At 47.0% G+C, this 19357-nt stretch overlaps 1 protein-coding gene and 1 long non-coding RNA gene across 6 annotated transcripts in view; one reads left to right on the top strand and one right to left on the bottom strand.

Annotated features, from left to right (window-relative positions):
* Positions 1–5: 5 nt before the first annotated feature.
* Positions 6–1760, bottom strand: LOC142880822 (uncharacterized). Its single transcript, XR_012925475.1, has 2 exons — positions 1545–1760; positions 6–146 (listed from the first exon to the last, which is right to left on the bottom strand). It is a non-coding gene; the product is annotated as an uncharacterized LOC142880822 (long non-coding RNA).
* A 1031-nt stretch (positions 1761–2791) lies between these two features.
* Positions 2792–19357, top strand: part of LOC142880818 (serine/threonine-protein kinase WNK1-like) — a 25655-nt gene continuing 9089 nt past the window's right edge. For 2 of the 5 annotated variants that reach the window (XM_076014765.1, XM_076014762.1), the window contains exons 1-13: positions 2792–3015; positions 5683–6920; positions 12756–12928; positions 13102–13322; positions 14906–15063; positions 16323–16411; positions 16492–16711; positions 16833–16934; positions 17026–17709; positions 18110–18193; positions 18501–18536; positions 18936–19073; positions 19232–19330. In XM_076014765.1, the coding sequence (XP_075870880.1) occupies positions 6120–6920; positions 12756–12928; positions 13102–13322; positions 14906–15063; positions 16323–16411; positions 16492–16711; positions 16833–16934; positions 17026–17709; positions 18110–18193; positions 18501–18536; positions 18936–19073; positions 19232–19330 (2805 nt within the window). In that variant the 5' untranslated portion in view covers positions 2792–3015; positions 5683–6119. Of the gene's footprint in view, positions 3016–3589; positions 3767–5682; positions 6921–12755; positions 12929–13101; positions 13323–14905; positions 15064–16322; positions 16412–16491; positions 16712–16832; positions 16935–17025; positions 17710–18109; positions 18194–18500; positions 18537–18935; positions 19074–19231; positions 19331–19357 lie in introns of those variants that run through there. The other 3 variants (XM_076014763.1, XM_076014766.1, XM_076014767.1) reach the window with 3 other exon arrangements.

Raw genomic sequence — 19357 nt, 5'->3', positions numbered from 1 at the left:
GGGGGGGTGATTATCTGCTGACAATTCCCGCTTCTGATTCAGAAACTGTGGGCAATGTTCATGATAATGATGTTTCCGCGAGGCCTTCCACCTTTAGACGATGCTAATAAATGCTCCTCAGTCGCCAGGAGCTACAAAGAAACAACCTGCAAGGAAAACACATAATGCCCCCATAAGTAGCAGAACATTGTAACACACGATTGCCACCAATCAGACATCACAACACATGCAAAATCAGCCATATGTTTATTCAAACGTCTCCCCTCCGACTCCTGCAACCCAGGATCACAACCGATGTCAAACGGGGTTTGTGTTCTGACCACCCGCAGACACTCAGAAACATGAGATCAGAGATCCAGACTGCATCGGGCTTCACTGTGTGAACTGGATTTCCTCATGCGGCACTAACAGTTATGCAACATGTAAAGTCCGGAGGATCGCTGGATTTTTCTTCTTTCTTTACAAATGGGGCTAACTGGGGGCAACCTTTGATGTATAAGATATGCATGCAATAGCTGCCAAGAAGCCCACTGAGTTACAAGTCTGTTCTTTAATATACCGAGTTAGTGCTGTTGGGAACTTATAGCACGTCAGGCTTAATGCACAGTCAAAAAAAAACAAAAAAAAACAACAACAACAACCTCCAATGCAACACGGCTGGAGGAACTTCAGGCTTGCAACTGGGCTGGTGTAGCCAGGTTCTGCACCGAGTTCGTACTGAACTGCATTTCGTTCGTACTGGACTGCATTTCAAGCACAGCCATTTAAAGTGGCCAGTCGTCTGCGTGGCCTTGCTAATGGCTAACGCTAACACACACAGAGAGGGAGAGCCATTCCAGGTCGGCCAGCCTTCCCGAAACAGGGAGACATATCGTCTTCTTTCTTTTTCCCCCCCTCGGGTAAAATTAAGGATGCCAATGTTTGTGGCTCCGAGTCAACAGAATTAATGCGAGGTTTTCGTCGCCTTTGTTCCAATGTGCTGACGCTGTGTGTAAACGACTAGCAAAGGGAGGGAAAAGGGGTTTGTCCGTGATGGACATCGTATGTAGTGGTGGTGGGGGGGAATCTACTGGTCTACACGGATAGTGTCGGATTGATAGTTGGACGTGTGATGGAAATACATAGGCTAAAAATAAAAAAAAAAAAATGTATATATAACACATTAAATGCGCGTTGAAACGCTGCCACAAGCCAGAAGCGGAGGGTAGGTTCTGCCTCGGAGACACCCTCATCACACCGGATCCATTTTCCTCTACTAACGTTACAGGAGGGCTGCTCGCTTTCCGGGCACGGTTATCTCCAACACTCACACATTTGCATTAGCTTGCTCTGAAGGGGGCGGGGGGGGTAATCAAATATACATATGTATTAAGAATACACGAATGAAACGCGCCTTCGTTAAACCTTAGCTAGCCTTGACACTCGGAGGCTTAAACCCATCACATTTCTGTGGTCGAGCAGAACCTCCAGTTTTTTCCTCTCTCCCTCTCTGCTAACACACCAACAATAGCCCGCCGTGGAAAACCCACCCAGGATAAAACTACCTTTTTCTCGTTGTCTGCCGAACCTCAGACGGGTGACAACACTGAGTCCTCTGTCAAACGGGGTTCCGCTGCAAAAACCGTCATTTTACGCTCATAGTGCTGGGAAGACGTCTATCTGATTTTGCCATCTTTTGGCCAGGCAGTAGTAGCAGCAGCGGCTCGGGAGAGCGAGCCAGCCAGGGCGCCTCGCTGACGTCAAGCTCCCCTAACCCCGCCCCTCCCCTCCCCTCCCTGTGCGCGTCCACGACGCCCCTCGCTCGCCACGCTTGAATTTTAGAAGCGCGTTCACGAGCTCGTCGTCCGAAGGGCCTTTACAACACACGGGCGAAAAGCAGGCTCGTGAGCATGTTTGTGTCTGGAAACGTTGCTTTACGTGGATCAACGTTGATTAAATGAAGGCTGATCAAACGCACACGTATATGTATACATGAAAAGCATACCAGGGTGAGAGCAGAGTTAAATTTGTAAAGAAAATATAGATTACACGTGTCTTTATTAGGTGGAATCATTGTTGCACAGACCGTGGTAACTGCTTAGTTCTATTATTTTATTTTATTTTATTTTTCATTTATTTATTTTTGAGCGAGAGAGAGAGAGAGAGAGAAAGAGAGAGAGAGAGAGAGAGAGAGAGAGAGAGAGAGAGAGATACGTTGAAACCCGAACACAATGCTAATTTAAACATGCACCAGCAGGGGGCAGTGCTCACTAGCAAACATATCTGCAGCTGCCACTGAGTTTGTCAGTTCCAGACATGTGATCCACATGTAATATATAAGATAGGAAATATTATACTGTTTGCTTTGTATATGGGTGCTTGGTGGATTTAAAGGAACTCAAGTGACACCGCACATGTTTTAGTCTTAGAAGTTATTAATGCGGCTACATAGCAGGTTTGAGACTTGCTATAGTTAAACGATATATAGATATAAGGATATAAGTAATTGTGTTGAGAGCATAACTGTTTTTTATAGACCTTAGAGGTAAACAAGAATTACTCATCATGTTATTCAATGTTTAATTCATCCATAGATATTGGACGCGTTCAATGTATTTTTCTCTCACAGCAGTCTTGATATTACACTTTTTGTGGCATTTCAATGAAATTTCATGAATAAAAGCCACAATACTCCGCATCAGAGGTCCCATCTTTTCAAACGTATCCACTGAAATAACGCTCCGAAATCCATTTTTGATAACAAGTAGGTGTGTTGTGATTATGAGGTCATCTCTCTCAGGCGCAGGCGCTTCGGAAAACCCGTTTCTTCGTCAATATGAAGCAACTGCGCGTCTGTCTGTCAGTCCATAAATCGCAACTTTGATATTCTTTAGACGAGCGTATCTGTCTAAAAGAAATCAACCAACGGATGATGTACTCGTGTCCTATTTTACAAAGCCTATTTGGGATTACCTCTATTATAGGGAGAATTTAAACGTCGATGACCGTTAGTTGTGTTGTGGATACGACACCGAGGTAAGTTCTCCGCCACCGGTAGGTTGTCAAATGCTATGTGGCTAGGTGTTAGCGCAACCTGGGATCGTCGAGAAATTGTTGCTTAGCCGTTAAACGGCGAGGATACACATCAGTAAACCAGTGGCCTAAATTATAAGAATGTAATGATTACAATAAAATATGGCTGAGTGTAATTATCCCCTCCCATAATAGTTTTCACGATAGCGTTGAATTGAATGGGAACAAGCAGAAGGTGGGTCTGGTTCTGTAGGCCATTAGCAAAGCCCCGTAGCTAAGGTTAGCTGTGGTGCTAGCCGCAGTGCTATCTAGCTGTCACCGCCTGTTGGCGTTTTAACCAGCGTCACAGCAGCGCATCCGGTGCGTTAGCTCGGCTTAATATGACTTGAAAACGGTCAATTTGGCAATGACGACGAGAACAAGCGTTAATGTTGGGATGGAATTGCACGGATATCATGGCATAATTGGCACCAGTGCGTAGACTGGAGGAGCAGCAGCCGTCTGGATCTTTTAAATAGCCAACGCCGGGGCGCAGTGTATTTTGAAAAGACGTGACGTGGTAAATGATTCATCGTCGGTTAACGTTTCACTGGTTAAGGATCAGCTAACGACGCGGCGGCTAAGTAGCTCGGCGCTATCTGCGGGCTCGTTAGCAGGCTAACAAAGAGCCGATGCTGCTCCTCCTCGCTTTGTATCCTCGATGTTGCCATTGCAAAAATACTGCAGTGCCATTTTTAAGGCGGCGAAGGATCAAGTGAGTAAGAGATTTGTGCTTATTCCAAACCCGGTTTGGTTCACTGACGCCGTATGTGCCGTATGTGTTTTGGTGATGTGGTGCGCAAATATAAAGCAGGTTTGCGTCTGAACGCTGCTGTTACCTACGCTGGCGATAGCAAACACAGCAGAGTAACATGGGGTGACTATTGAGCGTTAATCGACCTCATTAATTGCAATAGTCGTCTTGGCAAGAGCGCATCTTTATTAGAGAAGTGACCATAACTGTAGAAATGCGTAAAGTATAGAGTAAATGTCACCAAATGACAGTCGTCTGTTGCATCCTTAGTTTTGTTCTACTCCGTAGTTACGGCTGCAGGCATCCGCAACTCAAAGTGGCGCTTTACGCAGAGAGTTTGAGTTATTAATTGAAGTTATTGATCTGCTTTCTGCTTGTGTGTTCGGCTGTTGGTATCGCATGTTCAGATCAATCGCAAGTGCTCACTTAGCGGAGTAAGTAATAGCCGTCAAAAGTCGCTCAGTCTGTGGGAGCGTAAATATATTTTCGGGACGAATGCCACATAAGCCAAGCATTGCTGCTAATGGTGTGGACCAAACCTGAGTTATATATTACTCTTACCTACAAGGAGCGTTTAATAACATTTCACTGTGTTGCAGCCAAAGTCAATTTGCCATTATGCGCAAGGAACAACAGCAGCATTTTGTCCAATAAGTGCTTTATTTGTCTTTGTACAACACCGGGTTGCACAGTGAAACGACAGGGTTTAGCCCTTATTATGGTCAAGATGTGGTATATAAAGGTAGTTTGCTATACTTTCCCTTGTTGTGCTTTGTTTGGGGGGATTTTGTGGCTTCTTGAATCCAAAGTGGTGTCAGAGCTGCCTTCATTTCCACTTTGTTTCCATGTTTTGCAATTCAGCGCAGGAATGGATCCACCCACTTGGAATTCAGTTGAAAGAGCATAAAGTGAGAATTCTGGGCTCATTTTTCAATTTAGAATTGATTACGTGACATAAGGAAAAAAAACAACATAAAAGACAACTTTAGAGCAAAGACAAAGTATTTGTTCAAAAAGGAATGACACAAGATTGTTGTTGCTTCAGATCGTATAAATTTTGTTCAGTCACGCTGTAAATACTGTAATTAAGTTGCTGGTCAGCCCAAAGAGGTAATGCTGTTTGATTTTTGTGATGAATGGTTTAGTGAATGCCCCAAACTGTGATTGTAATAAAAGCAGTGTTATTAAAGACCAACTAACCCTGAAAGTCAGAGCTTTACTGCGCATTCTGCATATTTCTGAAAATTATTATTAAAACTGGGTGGGGACAAAGAGGGCTTTGTCGTGCGTAAAAAAGAATCCGGTCTGGATGTGGACCAACTGGAGTATGGCATATGGAAATGTTGTTGCATCTACGCTTGAGGTGCCGAGACCTTCATCGCACTGTTGCTGTTGAAGCTGGACGTTTTCTTTTTAGTCCAACCCGTCTTGTACCCACTTGCCAATGTGTAACAATTCATGCCATGTGAGTAGTTAAGGCCAACATACGAACAATAAAGGTCAGTCTGCGCTCAAAACGTCCGCTAAAAGTTTATGCAACCCATCAATTTCCTTCCTTTGAAGTCAACGTGTGTTCCTCTACTCAGCAAGATTCCACAGTTCTAGAAAGTCCAAAAGTTGCGCTGATGGGTGTCTTTGCATTAAGTCAATAGATCATGGTTATGGCTGAAAGCCCCCTTGACCCCTGTGATTATGTACTCGCCCTCCACCGAGTCTGGCGTTGCCTTTGGTGTCTCTTTAAGGCAGCGGCGCACATCAGGCTAACAACAAATGAATCTGCAATTGAAGGGTGTCAACCTAAGCACAATCCTGTTGTATGTATGTAGATTACAATAAGAAGCATTTCAAGTTGATTTTCCTTTTTGTGTCTTTTGCAGTTCATCCGGAGCGGCGCCACACCACAGTATCGTTTGTCTTGCCCATGTCTGCAGACGGAAGGAGCAGCGCAATCTTAATGCTTGAAAGGAACTTCAACCTGCGTCTTACAGAATGGATGATGCGAACCTGAAAAGACTTGTTTGTCAGCCTTTAAAATCTGCGCACTGCCTCGGTGTTCAAACTTTCAGTGTTTGCCAGAGAACACCTTCAAGTTTACATCTGCAGTCTCTGCACCCGTATAAAGACTCACTTTAGGACATAGGAAAGACAGGCGGAGAAAGTTTTACGACTTTCTATCCTTTTTTTTTTTTTTTTGTTCCTTTTTAAAACCTCACATCAACGCCGCTTGTGTAAGCCCACCAGGAGAACATGGAAAAGTACTGATTTTTAATTTTTTCTGGTATAGTACCCCCTAACTGTTTGTGTGGGTGGTGGGATGTCGGAAAAGCCAGACGCCAAAATGGTGAAGTTCCTGGCTCCCCCTCCGAAAAGTGGAAATGGCCCCAGTTCAGGGTCCGACTCGATGGTCAGCGAAGGCCGGCCAGCGGAAGTGAGGCGGCGCCATCACACCATGGAGCGTGACCGCTGCAACCCCGAGCACCGGTTCTTCCGCCGCAGCGTCATCAGCGACTCCAACGCCACGGCGTTGGCGCTCCCTCTGCCCAGCAAGATCCCCATCCCCGCTCCTCAGAGGCTTCAGCAGCGGGAGACGCTCACTTTGCGGAAACAGGTGGCCGAGGTCGTTCACTCCTCCAGGGTGGAACCGATCACGGACAAGTCTAAGGATTCGACAAAGAATGCGAGAGAGGGCGTGGAGGAGGTGAAGACCATCGAGATCGCCAAGGTAGAGGTGACCCCGTTGGAGCAGGAGCCGCCCGTGGCGCGAGACATCTTCGACGGGGAGGTGGTGACCGCCGCCCCGACCGCACCGTGCCCGGGAACAGAAGCACCCTGTCCGCCGGACTCGGAAAACGCCGCCGAGGTGAAGGTACATCACGAAGAAGGAGAGGACGAAGGAGACAAGGACTCGGCCAAGGCGCGAGCCGAGGCCGAGCAGAGGGAGGCCGAGAAGAAAGTGCTGGACGATATCGAGGAGGCTGAGACCAAAGCAGTGGGAACATCGCCGGACGGACGCTTCCTGAAATTTGACATTGAAATTGGACGTGGATCTTTCAAGACTGTGTATAAAGGATTGGACACGGAGACCACAGTAGAGGTGGCCTGGTGCGAGTTGCAGGTACGACGTCGGCTATCGTTGTTTCTTTTGTTCCACGAGCCGTAGTTGTTGTTGTTGTTTTAAATATTGTTTGACTGTTGCTCTCGTCTTGCGTTTGTCAAAGCAGTTTAGCAGAGGAAAATGTTATTTTGATTTTCCTTTTCGGCTGCAGCTCCACCAGCTGGTTGGTGTGACTTAAATTCTAGAACATGATCGCACCAGATTTGGATTTAAGCCCGTAATTGGCTAGACTGCGATGATTTTACACAGCTGGCTCTAAGCATCAGCTAAACAACATTTAAAATGAATAGAAGTGACTCTCCTTTCACTGCAGCCCAGTAAATGTCGTAAATGAGTCAGTTGAACAGTCGTTGAAAGTCGAACATATTTAAACAGTGTTTAAAGAGGGTTTTAAAAAAAGGGACCAATTAAGGTACAATTTCAAAATCAGCATTGACGAGTTGAGAAAATAGCTTCCTTGTGCTGAAGGAAGATTCCTGCGACTTCATTTCAGCCTGCACTCTGATGTCGTGTGTCTGAACGCAATTTTTCAGGATCAAATAAGCTTCGGTTCGCTCCAGAGTTTGCGTGCACAGACGCTAAGATTGCTCTCCCCCCCCCAAAAAAATGGAAGTTCCGCTGTGGGCCCAGTTAAGGCACCTTCACGGCCCTCAGCGAAATTTGACCTCGTTTGCCACATGAATGTTTGCTTTTCCTGTCACGCTTTCACTCTGCCATGAGAGGCACAGGCCTCACACGGCAGCTCATAGCTGCACATGCACTCTGCTTTCAGAACAATGTGAAGATTACAGGCACGTGCCCCTCCCCCCCCTCGCGCAGGCCTAGCCAGGGCGCATGCTCAGTCTCTCGCACCACTCGTATGAATGTAAAATGGGTCACATTCCTGATAGAGGAATCTCCCGTGTGAAGCGAAGGAGGCCGATCAGCCCGGGCCAAATCTCTTTTCCACTTTTTACCCCCTTATTTCTCTTCTGTTGAGCCTGAAAACCAGCCGGAGTAATGAATACAACACAGCCGTCCTCATTGACCACCAAACGGGTTTGCTCTGAACAGTAAATGTCGGGGGGGGGGGGCTTTGCTTGTGGCTGAAATCTCTGACTATTGAGGAGGCAAAAGTCAACGCTGATTGTTTTGAGGCTTATCAGGCTGCTTACATGCACGTTTCTCGTGCGTCGTCGATCCCTGGGGACGGAGAGGTTTGGGTTTGAAGCGCCCCCCCCCCCCCCCCCCCCGTCCATGTCTGCTTGTAGGAAAATGACCCGACTTTGTTCAGAGGCACGCGAAAACTTTCTCAAGTGAACCCACGTTTCCTCACGCTCGCTGAACGCTCTTCCGCCCTCGCACAAAGATCTGAAATCCCCCCCCTCACATGGTTGTTAAAGCTGTCCCATGATCACGAGTGTTCCATGCAGTCCATTCATGTCTCAAAAGCTCCTTTCATGGTCTGATGATTTATCAGACCGTCTTCTTTAACTTATTACTTGTTCAGTGTTTTTTTTTGTTGTTGAAATTATATATAAAAAATAGATTAAAAGTAGGCAGGCTTTAGGTGTTTCAGTCCTACTGCTTCCGTTTTGTCTGCAGCACGAAAACGGGGTGACAAACACTCTCTGAGGTTTGTCAGAGACGAGCGAGCGGATGTGTCGCCAAGTGAACCGTCGGTGTTTTCGCCAGACCCCAGAATCGGAGACACGGAAAGTCATCGGTATCGAGCCGTGCGCTCGCTGGGAGCCCGGTGTCATCTGGAAGCTGCAGCAGCACTCGAGCAACGAGTCTGACAGGTTCCCCCCCCCCGTGAAATCCTTTAATCTTTCTTAAACAGAGAAAACATTCTAGTGCCATATTAACCTTGCTGTGACACCGCAGTGCTCATTCCGCAGCTGCAAAGCCTGGAAAATGTTTGAAATCCTGCGTTAAATTGTTCCGGTACCAGGGTGGTCTTGTTTCCTCGGCGTGGTTCTTCTTGTACTGTCGTGAAGCGTACAAACCGAGGCATTTAATATCCAAATGTATTGCAAATCATAATGAGATTGGTCTAACTCTTTAAGATGGAAAATAAATGTCCTCGTGAACTTAACTATATGTTCATTTTGTTGGACCAAATAATTGAATCCATTTGTCAACTGGTATTTCAGTGCAGCCGTTTGTTGTCCTTGGAAAGTTTGCGTGAAGAGATTCCTGCTGCTCAAGATTCTTCTGCCGACCCTGCCAAAGGTTTTTTTTTTTTTTCAGACATCTGACCCCCTTTTTTTTTCGTAACCTCCCTCTTGAACCCACACATTTGTTTCGGATCCTGCATTGCAGGCATGTCTGAACAATAAGTAGGTCACCACACACAGGAAGTGGAGGGGGAAATAGAAAAAATTTGGGAGCCTCCCGTTTCTTGCTTGCTCATCCGTCTTGGGCCTTGTCATCCCCCAGTCCACACCTCCTTCCTCCCCATTCCTGGCCCCGGCCGGCCAGCCAGCGTTGAAAGATGAGAAAGAGAACTCCAAGCATGCTCCAGCAACTGCGTGAGCTGCCTGGCCAGCTGGCTGATGCCATCCTATGGGATATGATTGGGGGTGCTGTCTCTCAATGCTTGGGTCGCAACGGCATCTTTTCTTTTGCCTTCATGAGGTTCTGAATTAATAAAAAGAAGGTGAAAAAAAAGCAAACCAAATTGCATCCGAGCTTGAACGGGCAGTGGCTTTATTTACCAGCGGTCCATCCTACACGGCCTCTCCTCCTACTCTGGGGAGTCACAATGCTCACCTTGAATCAAAATGTATGAAGAATTTCACACAGGCATTATTAGCACGGACAAACATTGACTGTCACTGGCTGGTGGTCAAGGATCAAAGGGTGGCGTGACGCACAAAGCAAGTCTTCCATGACTGGAGAGCGGATGCATGTACACTGTTCTGGATTGGTTGCGTTTACGAGGCAGCTTCTCCTGCTGGAGCTTTTTGATTTTTTTTTTTTTTTTTTTTTTTTTTTTTAATGGCCTGTTGGCTGCATCCTCAGTGTCAACCTCAGTGTGGACCTGACAGAACCAGCCCGTAGCACCATCACAGGCTGTCTCTCTATTTTTAGAGCAGTTGGGGTATTTATAATATTCCTGCCGAGGGACAATATTTCTGCTCCGTCCTTTTGTGATTCCCTGGTATCTGGTATTACATGTGGTCTGTCATTTTTTGGGGGGGGTAAAATTGATGGAATTAAGACTGAAAAAAAAAGTTATTAATATATTCTGATTATTATTGAAAGGGCAGTTATTACATAAATTTGGTTGATTGATGATTTAATTTGTTTATTTTATTTTTTAGCAAGGCAGCTCTACCTAAATACACCAAACTATTGTAGTCGGCTGTTGGCTCTCAGTCTTTATTGATGTTTTCATTCTTGTAAAGTACAATTAGTGCATTTTGAAAGTGAAGTTTTTATTCACACATCCTCATACTTATGCTGCTGCTTGTATAGTTTTAGGTAGGGCTGCGTTCTGTATGACACTTGACAGACTACGGAACTATGTCAGTAGCTCTAACCGGGGGTTGCTTGGTCGTGGCTTGTTGAGGAGCGTGACGATGAACTGAATCACTCGTCTTGCGCTGACTCTGCAGGGCCGCCGCTTCCAACGCGGCGAGTCACCTGGTTTGGCTTTCGTTTACGGTTTTATGAGTTCAAGCACTTGATTCTTCCTGACGTTTTCCTCTTTATTGCGTTGGAAAACTCATCAAAGCCAGCTTGCTTTTTTTTACGGCTGAGGGCGTTATTGTCGAGGCAGTGGCGGCAGCGCTGCTCTTCCAGCCAGCTGACTCACGCTCCCTCCCTTCGACGGGGCCGACGTGATTCACATTCAGCTGCAGTCTTGACACGGCAATCAGGATGCCTGTCGGCTTTTCACATCAAAGTGACGTGAAAAAAAACACACTTTTTTTTCTTTTCTTTTCTTTTGTGGAAAGGAAAAAATTCTTTCCAAGAAATTTTGCAAAGCCCAAAGCAAGGCAGTGTTAAGAGTTTGCAATAATGTGAAGAATATGCTTCAGAATGAATCTCTGGATGACTGTGTAGCCAGAGTGATGCAATGGTGCTGCTGCTATATTAATACATGTTTTATTTAAGTTAATTCTCTAAGATTTTCTTACCAACTGTTAAAACACACGTCAAACTATTTCTGAAGTAGGACCCGGCTGCTGGGAGCGTTTTTATCTTTACATCACCTGCCTGGCATGACTTACTTTCTCTGGTATGAATTCAAGTGACAGTCTGCGGGACTGCTGTCTGTGTCTTGTGATTATGACACTATCATTTCCTCAAGCATTTTTTTTTTTTTAAACAAACCCTTGGCCTTTATTTCTCTTGTGTGGTTAGCCGGCAGTTTAATGAGTTTGTTTTGGCTTGCGCTGCATTACATACAAGGGAAGCTTACACAAAGGGTGTTCCAGAGGAGTCTGCTTTATCATTCTTAATTTTTCACCAAGCTCATTTATATTTTTGCTCGAATGTATCATCATCTTTAACGTTGACATTTGCACTGGATTTTAAGAGCTTTGATTCTCGGTTTAAAGTTTTCCTCAGTCATCGAAAGCAACTTTTGAAAAAGAGAAAATGAGCCTGTTGCTATTTTAAAATGATGTCAGTGTGACACTCAACCCCACCTGTTGTCGTTCCGGTTGTAGTTTGCTATTTGCGCCCACGGGGTTGTTGCGCAGTCAAGGCCACCAGATCTGCCGCTGTGAATTCTAACATGGGTGTTTGGCATGACTGTCGACATGGTGCGCGGTAGGAAAAGAGGAACCAGTGCCTCATCAGATAAATATTCCAGTATGTAGGTCAGTTGGTGCAAGTGCACGGCGTAGCCCTGATGGCTCAGCCGTAAAACAACTGTTTCCTAACAATCCCACCAAACCCAGAGTCCTCCCTCTGCGCCCGGCCTGCTCGCACATGTCTCCTTTTAACTTGTAATTTGCATCTGTCCGAAGTTGGCCCCGTGCACGCTAGTGAAAGTATTCCCCCACATCACCTCGAGCAAAGAATATTTGCTTCTGTGCTTTTTTTTTCTCGCTGTTGTTTTTTGTTTTTTTCCCAAGCGATGTCACTCACTGGAAAGTTTTCTATCTCTTGCTGACACACACAAAGGCTTGGCACTCACAACAGAGCTGAATTTCCTGGTCAGGCTGGCCCACGGCCAGGTCTCTGGGGGTTTCAGCTGTGGTCCTGGTCTGCAGGCTCTCGTTGTGTCTGCATTAGTGGAAGCACGCTGTAAATGTAGGTCACACAAGGAATCGGTCATGAAAACTTGAGAACGGCAATCAAACTCATCGGAGACGTCTCTTCCCTCTTCGATATCCACTCTCCAGTATCTCGCCTGCTCTTTGTTTGTACCAGTTGCTCATTTTGGTTAGCTTGGTTTCTTTTGTTGTTTTTTTCCAACCAGCTGTCTCAGCAAACAGTTGCTGGTGAACGCAGAATGCTTGGTCTATTTTCAGACTCTGAATTTCTGAAGAGCTGAGAAATAATTTTTATGACAATCTAACGGTGCCAGCACCCCAAACAGATGTTTGCTTATGTTAACAGTTTGAGCCAAGGCAGAATTCCGACTGGTTATTGTTGTAAATATTTAGAAAAAGATCCAGTGGTCATGGTTTGACTGTGAATTACTGTAGAGCCCGAAATCTTTTCTGCATATGCTGTACGCACTCGTTTTTATCGCAGTTAAGGGGAATCACTGATAAGGAATCCGGAAGTTTTTTTTTTTGTTCACGTGTTTACATTCTTGTCGTCACTGAATGAACCTGGGTGTCATCCAATCGTTGCCCTCTGATGTGTAATTCTGCCTCTCGTCCACTACAGGATCGCAAGCTGTCAAAGACGGAGAGGCAGCGCTTCAAGGAGGAGGCGGGCATGTTGAAGGGGCTGCAGCATCCCAACATTGTCCGCTTTTACGACTCCTGGGAGGGTCCCTCCAAGGGCAGGAAGTGCATTGTGCTGGTCACAGAACTCATGACGTCCGGCACTCTGAAAACGTGAGTGTCGAATGCCAGTCGGTGTCGTAAGGCCACGACCGTGCATTCTTTAAAAGTGACGACTCGCACCAATCAAAATTGTAACTCCAGCCAAATTTTTACACACTGGACCTTCAAGACTTCATCGGAGACATTGATGTCACCTTCATGCTTGTGCAATGTTCCCGTCGCAGATATCTGAAGCGGTTCAAGGTGATGAAAATCAAAGTGCTCCGCAGCTGGTGCCGGCAGATCCTCAAGGGCCTCCACTTCCTCCACACCCGGACCCCCCCAATCATCCACAGGGACCTGAAGTGCGACAACATTTTTATCACAGGTCCGACAGGATCGGTCAAGATCGGGGACCTGGGCCTGGCCACGCTCAAGCGTGCATCATTCGCCAAGAGTGTCATAGGTACGGCCCCAAGTCGCCTCCGCCTGTCCGATACCCTGTGCTGACCCCCCCCCAAGGGCCACAAAAGTTTTCCTGAAGGTCAAATCATGCTTGTGTTCAAAATGGTGAATGAAGCGGGTATTACTGTGATTTATGACGGTTGTGGCTTCAAAACAGACCACAGTGTTTCAGCTGTCCCTCAAACCACAGCTCAAATGGAGGCCAAGTACTGTGGTCATCTCAGGCAGATAACTACAAGGCGTTGTGCTCCTTGTACTCTCCCATAAGTACTTCACAAGTACAGAATACTTCTGTGTTTCTCCCGAAAGAAGGAGTTTTTTTCTTCCAGGCACCTGCCAATGCCTTCATGCAGGCTTACCTGGCCACGGCTAAAGGTATGGCCTCTGCTTGGGTCATAGACTGATGTTTGTTCTGTGGTTTGGAAATATGTGGTCTGTTTACCAGTTCTAACCATGACATTTAACTTCTCTTTCTATGGGTTTGTCTCAACAGGTTGTTGTTTTTTTTTCTCTAGTGTTTGTGTCTTACTGTCTTAAAAAAAAAAAAAAAAAAAAAAAAACAATTACAGGAGCCAGAATCTTTTTGCACCATCTTTGAGTCCAGGGAAGCCGCTTTCTCCCTGTCAGCCCTTTTGTCATTTTATTCATTTTTATTTCATTTTTACTTCCACGTTCTTGGGTATGTTTTTTAGAATGTAGGCGCTAGCCTCAGCTGTGCCCAATTCTGCTGTTTGGAATGAATAGGTTACTGCAGGTCATTAAGTAAGTATGAAGTTTAATGGGCCTGGTAAGTCTGACAGTGTGCTGTATCACACATCAAAATCAAAAGCAAATATATTCAAATCACCGAGTGAGTTTTTCTGTGTAAGACCTGAGATTTATCCTGAGATGATGATTTAACGACACGACCGGGCCGATGTGCGCACACACTGCTCCTCCCTGCTCAGAGTTACTAGCTATGGGATCTGCTTCTCTCGGCCTCCAGAAATTAACACTTTCCTCCAGCAGGTGACGAGGAGTTGGACGGTAAGTCGCAGTGCCGGAGGTGAGTGCGATGCAGCGGTGTGCAAATGTGGGCCTTGATCAAAAGTTTTTTCCATAGCTAGTAACAATTTTCCCTTCTTCAGATGATTCAAACCAGGGTTGACTGTTCACACGTCACTCTGACATTGTTCACATTAGAACAATTTAAACATTTGTTGAACATATCTTCCAAAAAAAAAAAAAAAAACCCCAGTGAAAAAGTGTGTTCTGCACATTGGCCGCCTCAGTACCCTTTTCTGCTCGACGTAAGAAGGTCTTACACAGACAAACAGGCGCGTCCTTCTCTGCAGCCTCACTGAGCCCAGCCTCTCCTTCCTTTTTTCTTTTTTGCTCCCCCCCCTTCCTTTTTTTCCCCCCTCTCTTCTCTCTCTCTTCCACCTTTTTCACTCCGCAGGTTGAGCACCGGCAGACATCCACAGACATCCTTCTCTTCCTCAACCCGTCACGGGTTGGAGGAGCGGAGGGGGGGCTCTGGGTTGTGAGAAGCCCACTCAATCAGTAAGGAAGTACGCGAGTTCTGAACGGTTGTTTTGATTTAAGGTACCCCTGAGTTCATGGCGCCTGAGATGTATGAGGAGAAGTACGACGAGTCAGTGGATGTGTATGCCTTTGGAATGTGCATGCTGGAGATGGCCACCTCAGAGTACCCGTACTCAGAGTGCCAGAATGCTGCACAGATCTACCGCAGAGTGACAAGAGTAAGTCGCCTTCTCAACTCACCGTGTCTCCTCCCCCTCCTCCCTCTGCCCCCCCCCCCCCCCCCCCTCACCCACACCCCTGCCTTCCCTCCTCATGTTTGCCAAAAGGCTGGTAGCCGCTCTGGGATGAACTTTACGCTCGTGCCGATAGCTCTATTGCAGCCTTAAGGTAGATTCTTGTTTATTTCCCCTGCAAATAAATGATGGAGCTCCTTTGAACCCCCGAGAGGTCGTCTTCACACCACCCTTTGCTGTTTTCGTCCTCCTCATAAACAAATTGTATGTTAGGCCAATAGCCCGGAGGTGTGGATGAGTGATAAGAAGCAGAACAGGTCCCTGCATGTTTTATAGTTGACTCTTGCCTTGGTGACAGAAGGGAAGCAACTGTCCTTAGAAAAACGCATATCTTTAATCTTAATCATACAGTTCTTGCAGGCCTACCTTTCACAGAGCGCCGTCCCTGATATGAGTCATTCCGCAGCAATAGCGCGAGTGTCCTAGATAAAGAAACGCTCCTCAAGAATCTAATCTACACGTTCCCTCAAATCAGTACCAACACGCTGGGTTTATCATTAACTGACATAAAGAATAGTCACGTTTTTGTGTCATTTGATCCCAAATAGGCTTTTAAAAAAAACAAACACACCCCACAGAATGTGCTACAGTAGTTGCGAGCACTCTCTAGCATGAGCCACAAATAGCTAGCGCTGTAGAAGACCAAACCCGTTTTGAGTCAGTGAGCAAGCAAAGTGCCCTTGTGATGCATTTGGGTTGTGTCACTTGCCGGGGTTTTACAGTAGTATGAACTCTTGCTCATGCTCTTCTGTCACCGCTTAGCACAGCTGCGCAGCCCTGTTAGTCATCCATTTTCCTTTACCACGCGCAATTTCCTGTTGCTCAACTAATCGGTCAGCTTCCCCTACTGACTCTTTTCCTGCTTTTCTCTGACCTCTTGCTGTACATTGTCAAACGCCACCATGTAGCGTCTCCCTCTTTTGAGGTTGTTTATAGATTTCTAATCTAAAAGCTAAGTGTATTGGAAGCAGTGTTTTTTTTTAATCTCACACTGACATTTTAGATAATACAAAAAGTCATGTTTTAGGTTTCATGTAACCCATTTTATCTTGAATAAAAAGTGTGATACACCACTAATATGAATTAGAACAACGACAACAAGCTATGGGTTCATCTCCGAGTTTAGAAAGGAGACCAGGTAAGTAGGAGACTGGCTCTCATTCGGGGCTCTGTGTTTCCTGTAGGGAGTGAAGCCAGACAGCTTTGACAAGGTGGCCATCCCAGAAGTGAAGGAGATCATCGAGGGATGCATTCGGCAAAACAAAGATGAGAGGTCTCGCACCACGGAGAGCATTGAGCGGGATTAGGAGTGTGAAGGCAGGGATTTGCTCACGGCGACCCCTCTCTGTTCAGGTACTCGATCAAGGACCTGCTGAACCACGCCTTCTTCCAGGAGGACACAGGGCTGCGTGTGGAGCTGGCCGAAGAGGACGACGGGGAGATGGAGACTATAAAGCTGTGGCTGAGGATTGACGACGTAAAGAAACTAAAGGGGAAGTACAAGGACAACGAAGCCATTGAGTTTTCCTTTGACCTCAACAAAGACGTGCCGGAGGACGTGGCTCAGGAAATGGTACGTATGAATAAAAGTAAAAAAAAAAACAACACAACGCCGCATCTTCATCATCATCCATCATAGGTTTTATTGTGGAAGTTGCGTTTGCTGAAACATTCATTGTGCGTCTGTGCCGTAGGTGGAGTCTGGCTACGTGTGCGACGGCGACCACAAGGCCATCGCCAAAGCCATCAAGGACAGAGTGTCATTAATCAGTCGCAAGAGAGCCCAGCGGCAGCAGGTAAGTCCCGAATTCACTGCAAAGCACTCGTCAGAGAGACGCACGCACGCACGCACCACTCTCACGTCTTGACTCCTGGCTGTGCTTCAAGGTCAGAGAAGAGCAGCAGAAAAGCAAAATAGAAGAGGAACAGACGCCAGGACAACAACCGACTCAGCAGCCGACCACAGAGCAGCCGCAGCAGCTCCAGCAGCCACAGCAGCCACAGCAGCTCCAGCAGCCACAGCAGCTCCAACAGCTCCAGCAGCTCCAGCAGCCACAGCAGCTCCAGCAGCTCCAGCAGCCACAGCAGCTCCAGCAGCTCCAGCAGCTCCAGCAGCCACAGCAGCTCCAGCAGCTCCAGCAGCTCCAGCAACCACAGCAGCAGCTCCAGCAGCCCCCTCTGCAGACGCCTTACGTCCCTCCACAGCCAAACCAACACACCTCCCAGATGTCCGGCCAGCCCGCCTCCCAGCAGACCTTCCCCACCTCCAACTACACCTCGCCCCAGGCAGCCCAGCAGCCCACCCTCCCACCGGGGGTCTCCTACGTCCAACCGGTCGCCCTGCAGGGTCCGAGCGGAGCCGCCATCCAGCCGGAGTTGGAGGAGTCGACCGAGATGGACAAACACCACCAACAACAGCAACAGCAGCACGCCACCGCGCACGCCGACAGACCACCTGAAGCCCCGCCCACCCAGTCCGGGATGTCCTACAGCTCGGTGGGCGGCGGCCACCTGCAGCCCCAGGCGTCCAGCGCACAGACACGCAGCGATCAGCCGCAGCAGCTGCCTCTGGTGAGGAGAGGAGAGAGCCGCTTCATTTAGATCAGCGCTTCTCAACTGGTGGCTCGAGACCTATAAGTGGGTGGCAAAGCTGTTTTGATCGGGTCGCAGCTTTGTGGACGGTTTCCTTTTTTTTTGTTACAGGGATTTTAAAATGCATATATTTACATAGGTTTTATTTTGCAGGACACACAACTGAATTCAATCATTTCAGTCATTTATTCATGAGACAAGATAGAAAGTGGGCTAGTGTTTTACTTTGGTGGAATAAATTTGGGTCGTGACTTCATGAAAAGGAAAAAAATGCGAGACTCCAGCAGTTGAGAACCTCTGATTTAGATGCTCCCACATTCTTCAGTTGCTGGTTTTTCACCTCATGGCCGTATTCTTTCTGTGTGGCAATAAAAAAAAGGTCCAAACCCAGATGCAGAGTGTCCAGCCTGACATCATGCCCGGCGGAGCGAGCGGCCAGGCGGCTCCAGTTGCACCTCCGCAGGTACGACCAGCGCTCGTTTTAAGTCCACTCAGGAATTGGGTCAACGGCAAAGAACACGCACAGACTTGTCTGAGAGCCTATTAAAACCTAACACGACAAACAAGCAACAACAACAGGTTGCACGGCTTCGGTGTACACAATATGTCGAGAGGGCGTCGAGTTTCCGTCTCCACGGCGGCCGTGTGTTTGTTCTCAGCGAGTGTTGGGAAGGCCAGGTTCCCCTCGCTCGGCTTGTGTTCTTGTGGCTGTAGTTTGGTTTCCATCCCCAGGTTTCCCCACTCTCACCCTGTGTTTTTGTTTTTTATAGTACGGAGTTTACTACCAACCATCGCTCCCCCCTCAGGTAGATGAAATGTCCCTGTTTTCCTGTTGAACACTTTCAAACACATCCTCAGCCTTTGAGATGATAAAAATGTAACTTGCGTCTGTAAGCCGGGAGGAAAAATCACTCCAAAGCGTTGTGTTTACTCTTCGCAGAGGTTTGGCAGGTTTCACATTTGAATTGAATACAATGAGCTCGCAGAGTAGTACACCGACAGCACTTAGTCATTAGCGTGTGATTCATAAGGTAAGTACACTGTATGTGGGTCGAAACAGATGTTCTCAAAAAAGGGAAGGAGAACAAAGAAAAGCAAATGTTCAGGATGTTGCACAGTCACAGGAAATAGATCTTGGTTTTTGTCTCATCTTTGATCACTGAATATATTTTGTGCTTCTTCCACTTTGTCTCTCCATCTTTTAGATTCCTCCCCAGCAGGCCGTCCTCCCTCCATCCTCGCAGTCGTCCTCCCCTCAGCAGCAGCAGCAGCAGCCAGATAGCAGCGGTGCTCCTCAGAGCTCCAGTCTGCCACAAACGCAGCCTGGCGCTCAGCAGTTACAGGTGACCTGCTAATTTTGCATCAATCTCTTGCTCTTTGGTTTTATTCCTGTACTTTCTCTGTCGTCTTTTCTTTGTACTTATTTCTGTTCTGCTCCCTTTTCCGCTCCTCCTCTTTTTTTTTCATTTTGCATGCTGCTCACTCCTGCATGACTCTGTAGTCTTGGGCCAGTGATCCAAGCACTCCTATCTTGTCTCCTCCACTCAACGCAGAGCACCTTTACTTCCTGTATCAGGCCTCGTGCCTTTCTGTTCTGCAGGTACTTTACTGTAGAGCCGTGGTTAGC

The sequence above is a fragment of the Nelusetta ayraudi genome, unplaced genomic scaffold, assembly GCF_046127955.1.
Source record: "Nelusetta ayraudi isolate G7.1 ecotype Tasmania unplaced genomic scaffold, CSIRO-AGI_Nayr_v1 ptg000173l, whole genome shotgun sequence".
NCBI classification, from domain to species: domain Eukaryota; kingdom Metazoa; phylum Chordata; class Actinopteri; order Tetraodontiformes; family Monacanthidae; genus Nelusetta; species Nelusetta ayraudi.
Note: the sequence above shows the minus strand (reverse complement) of the source record. Positions and strands in the feature narration are given on the sequence as shown.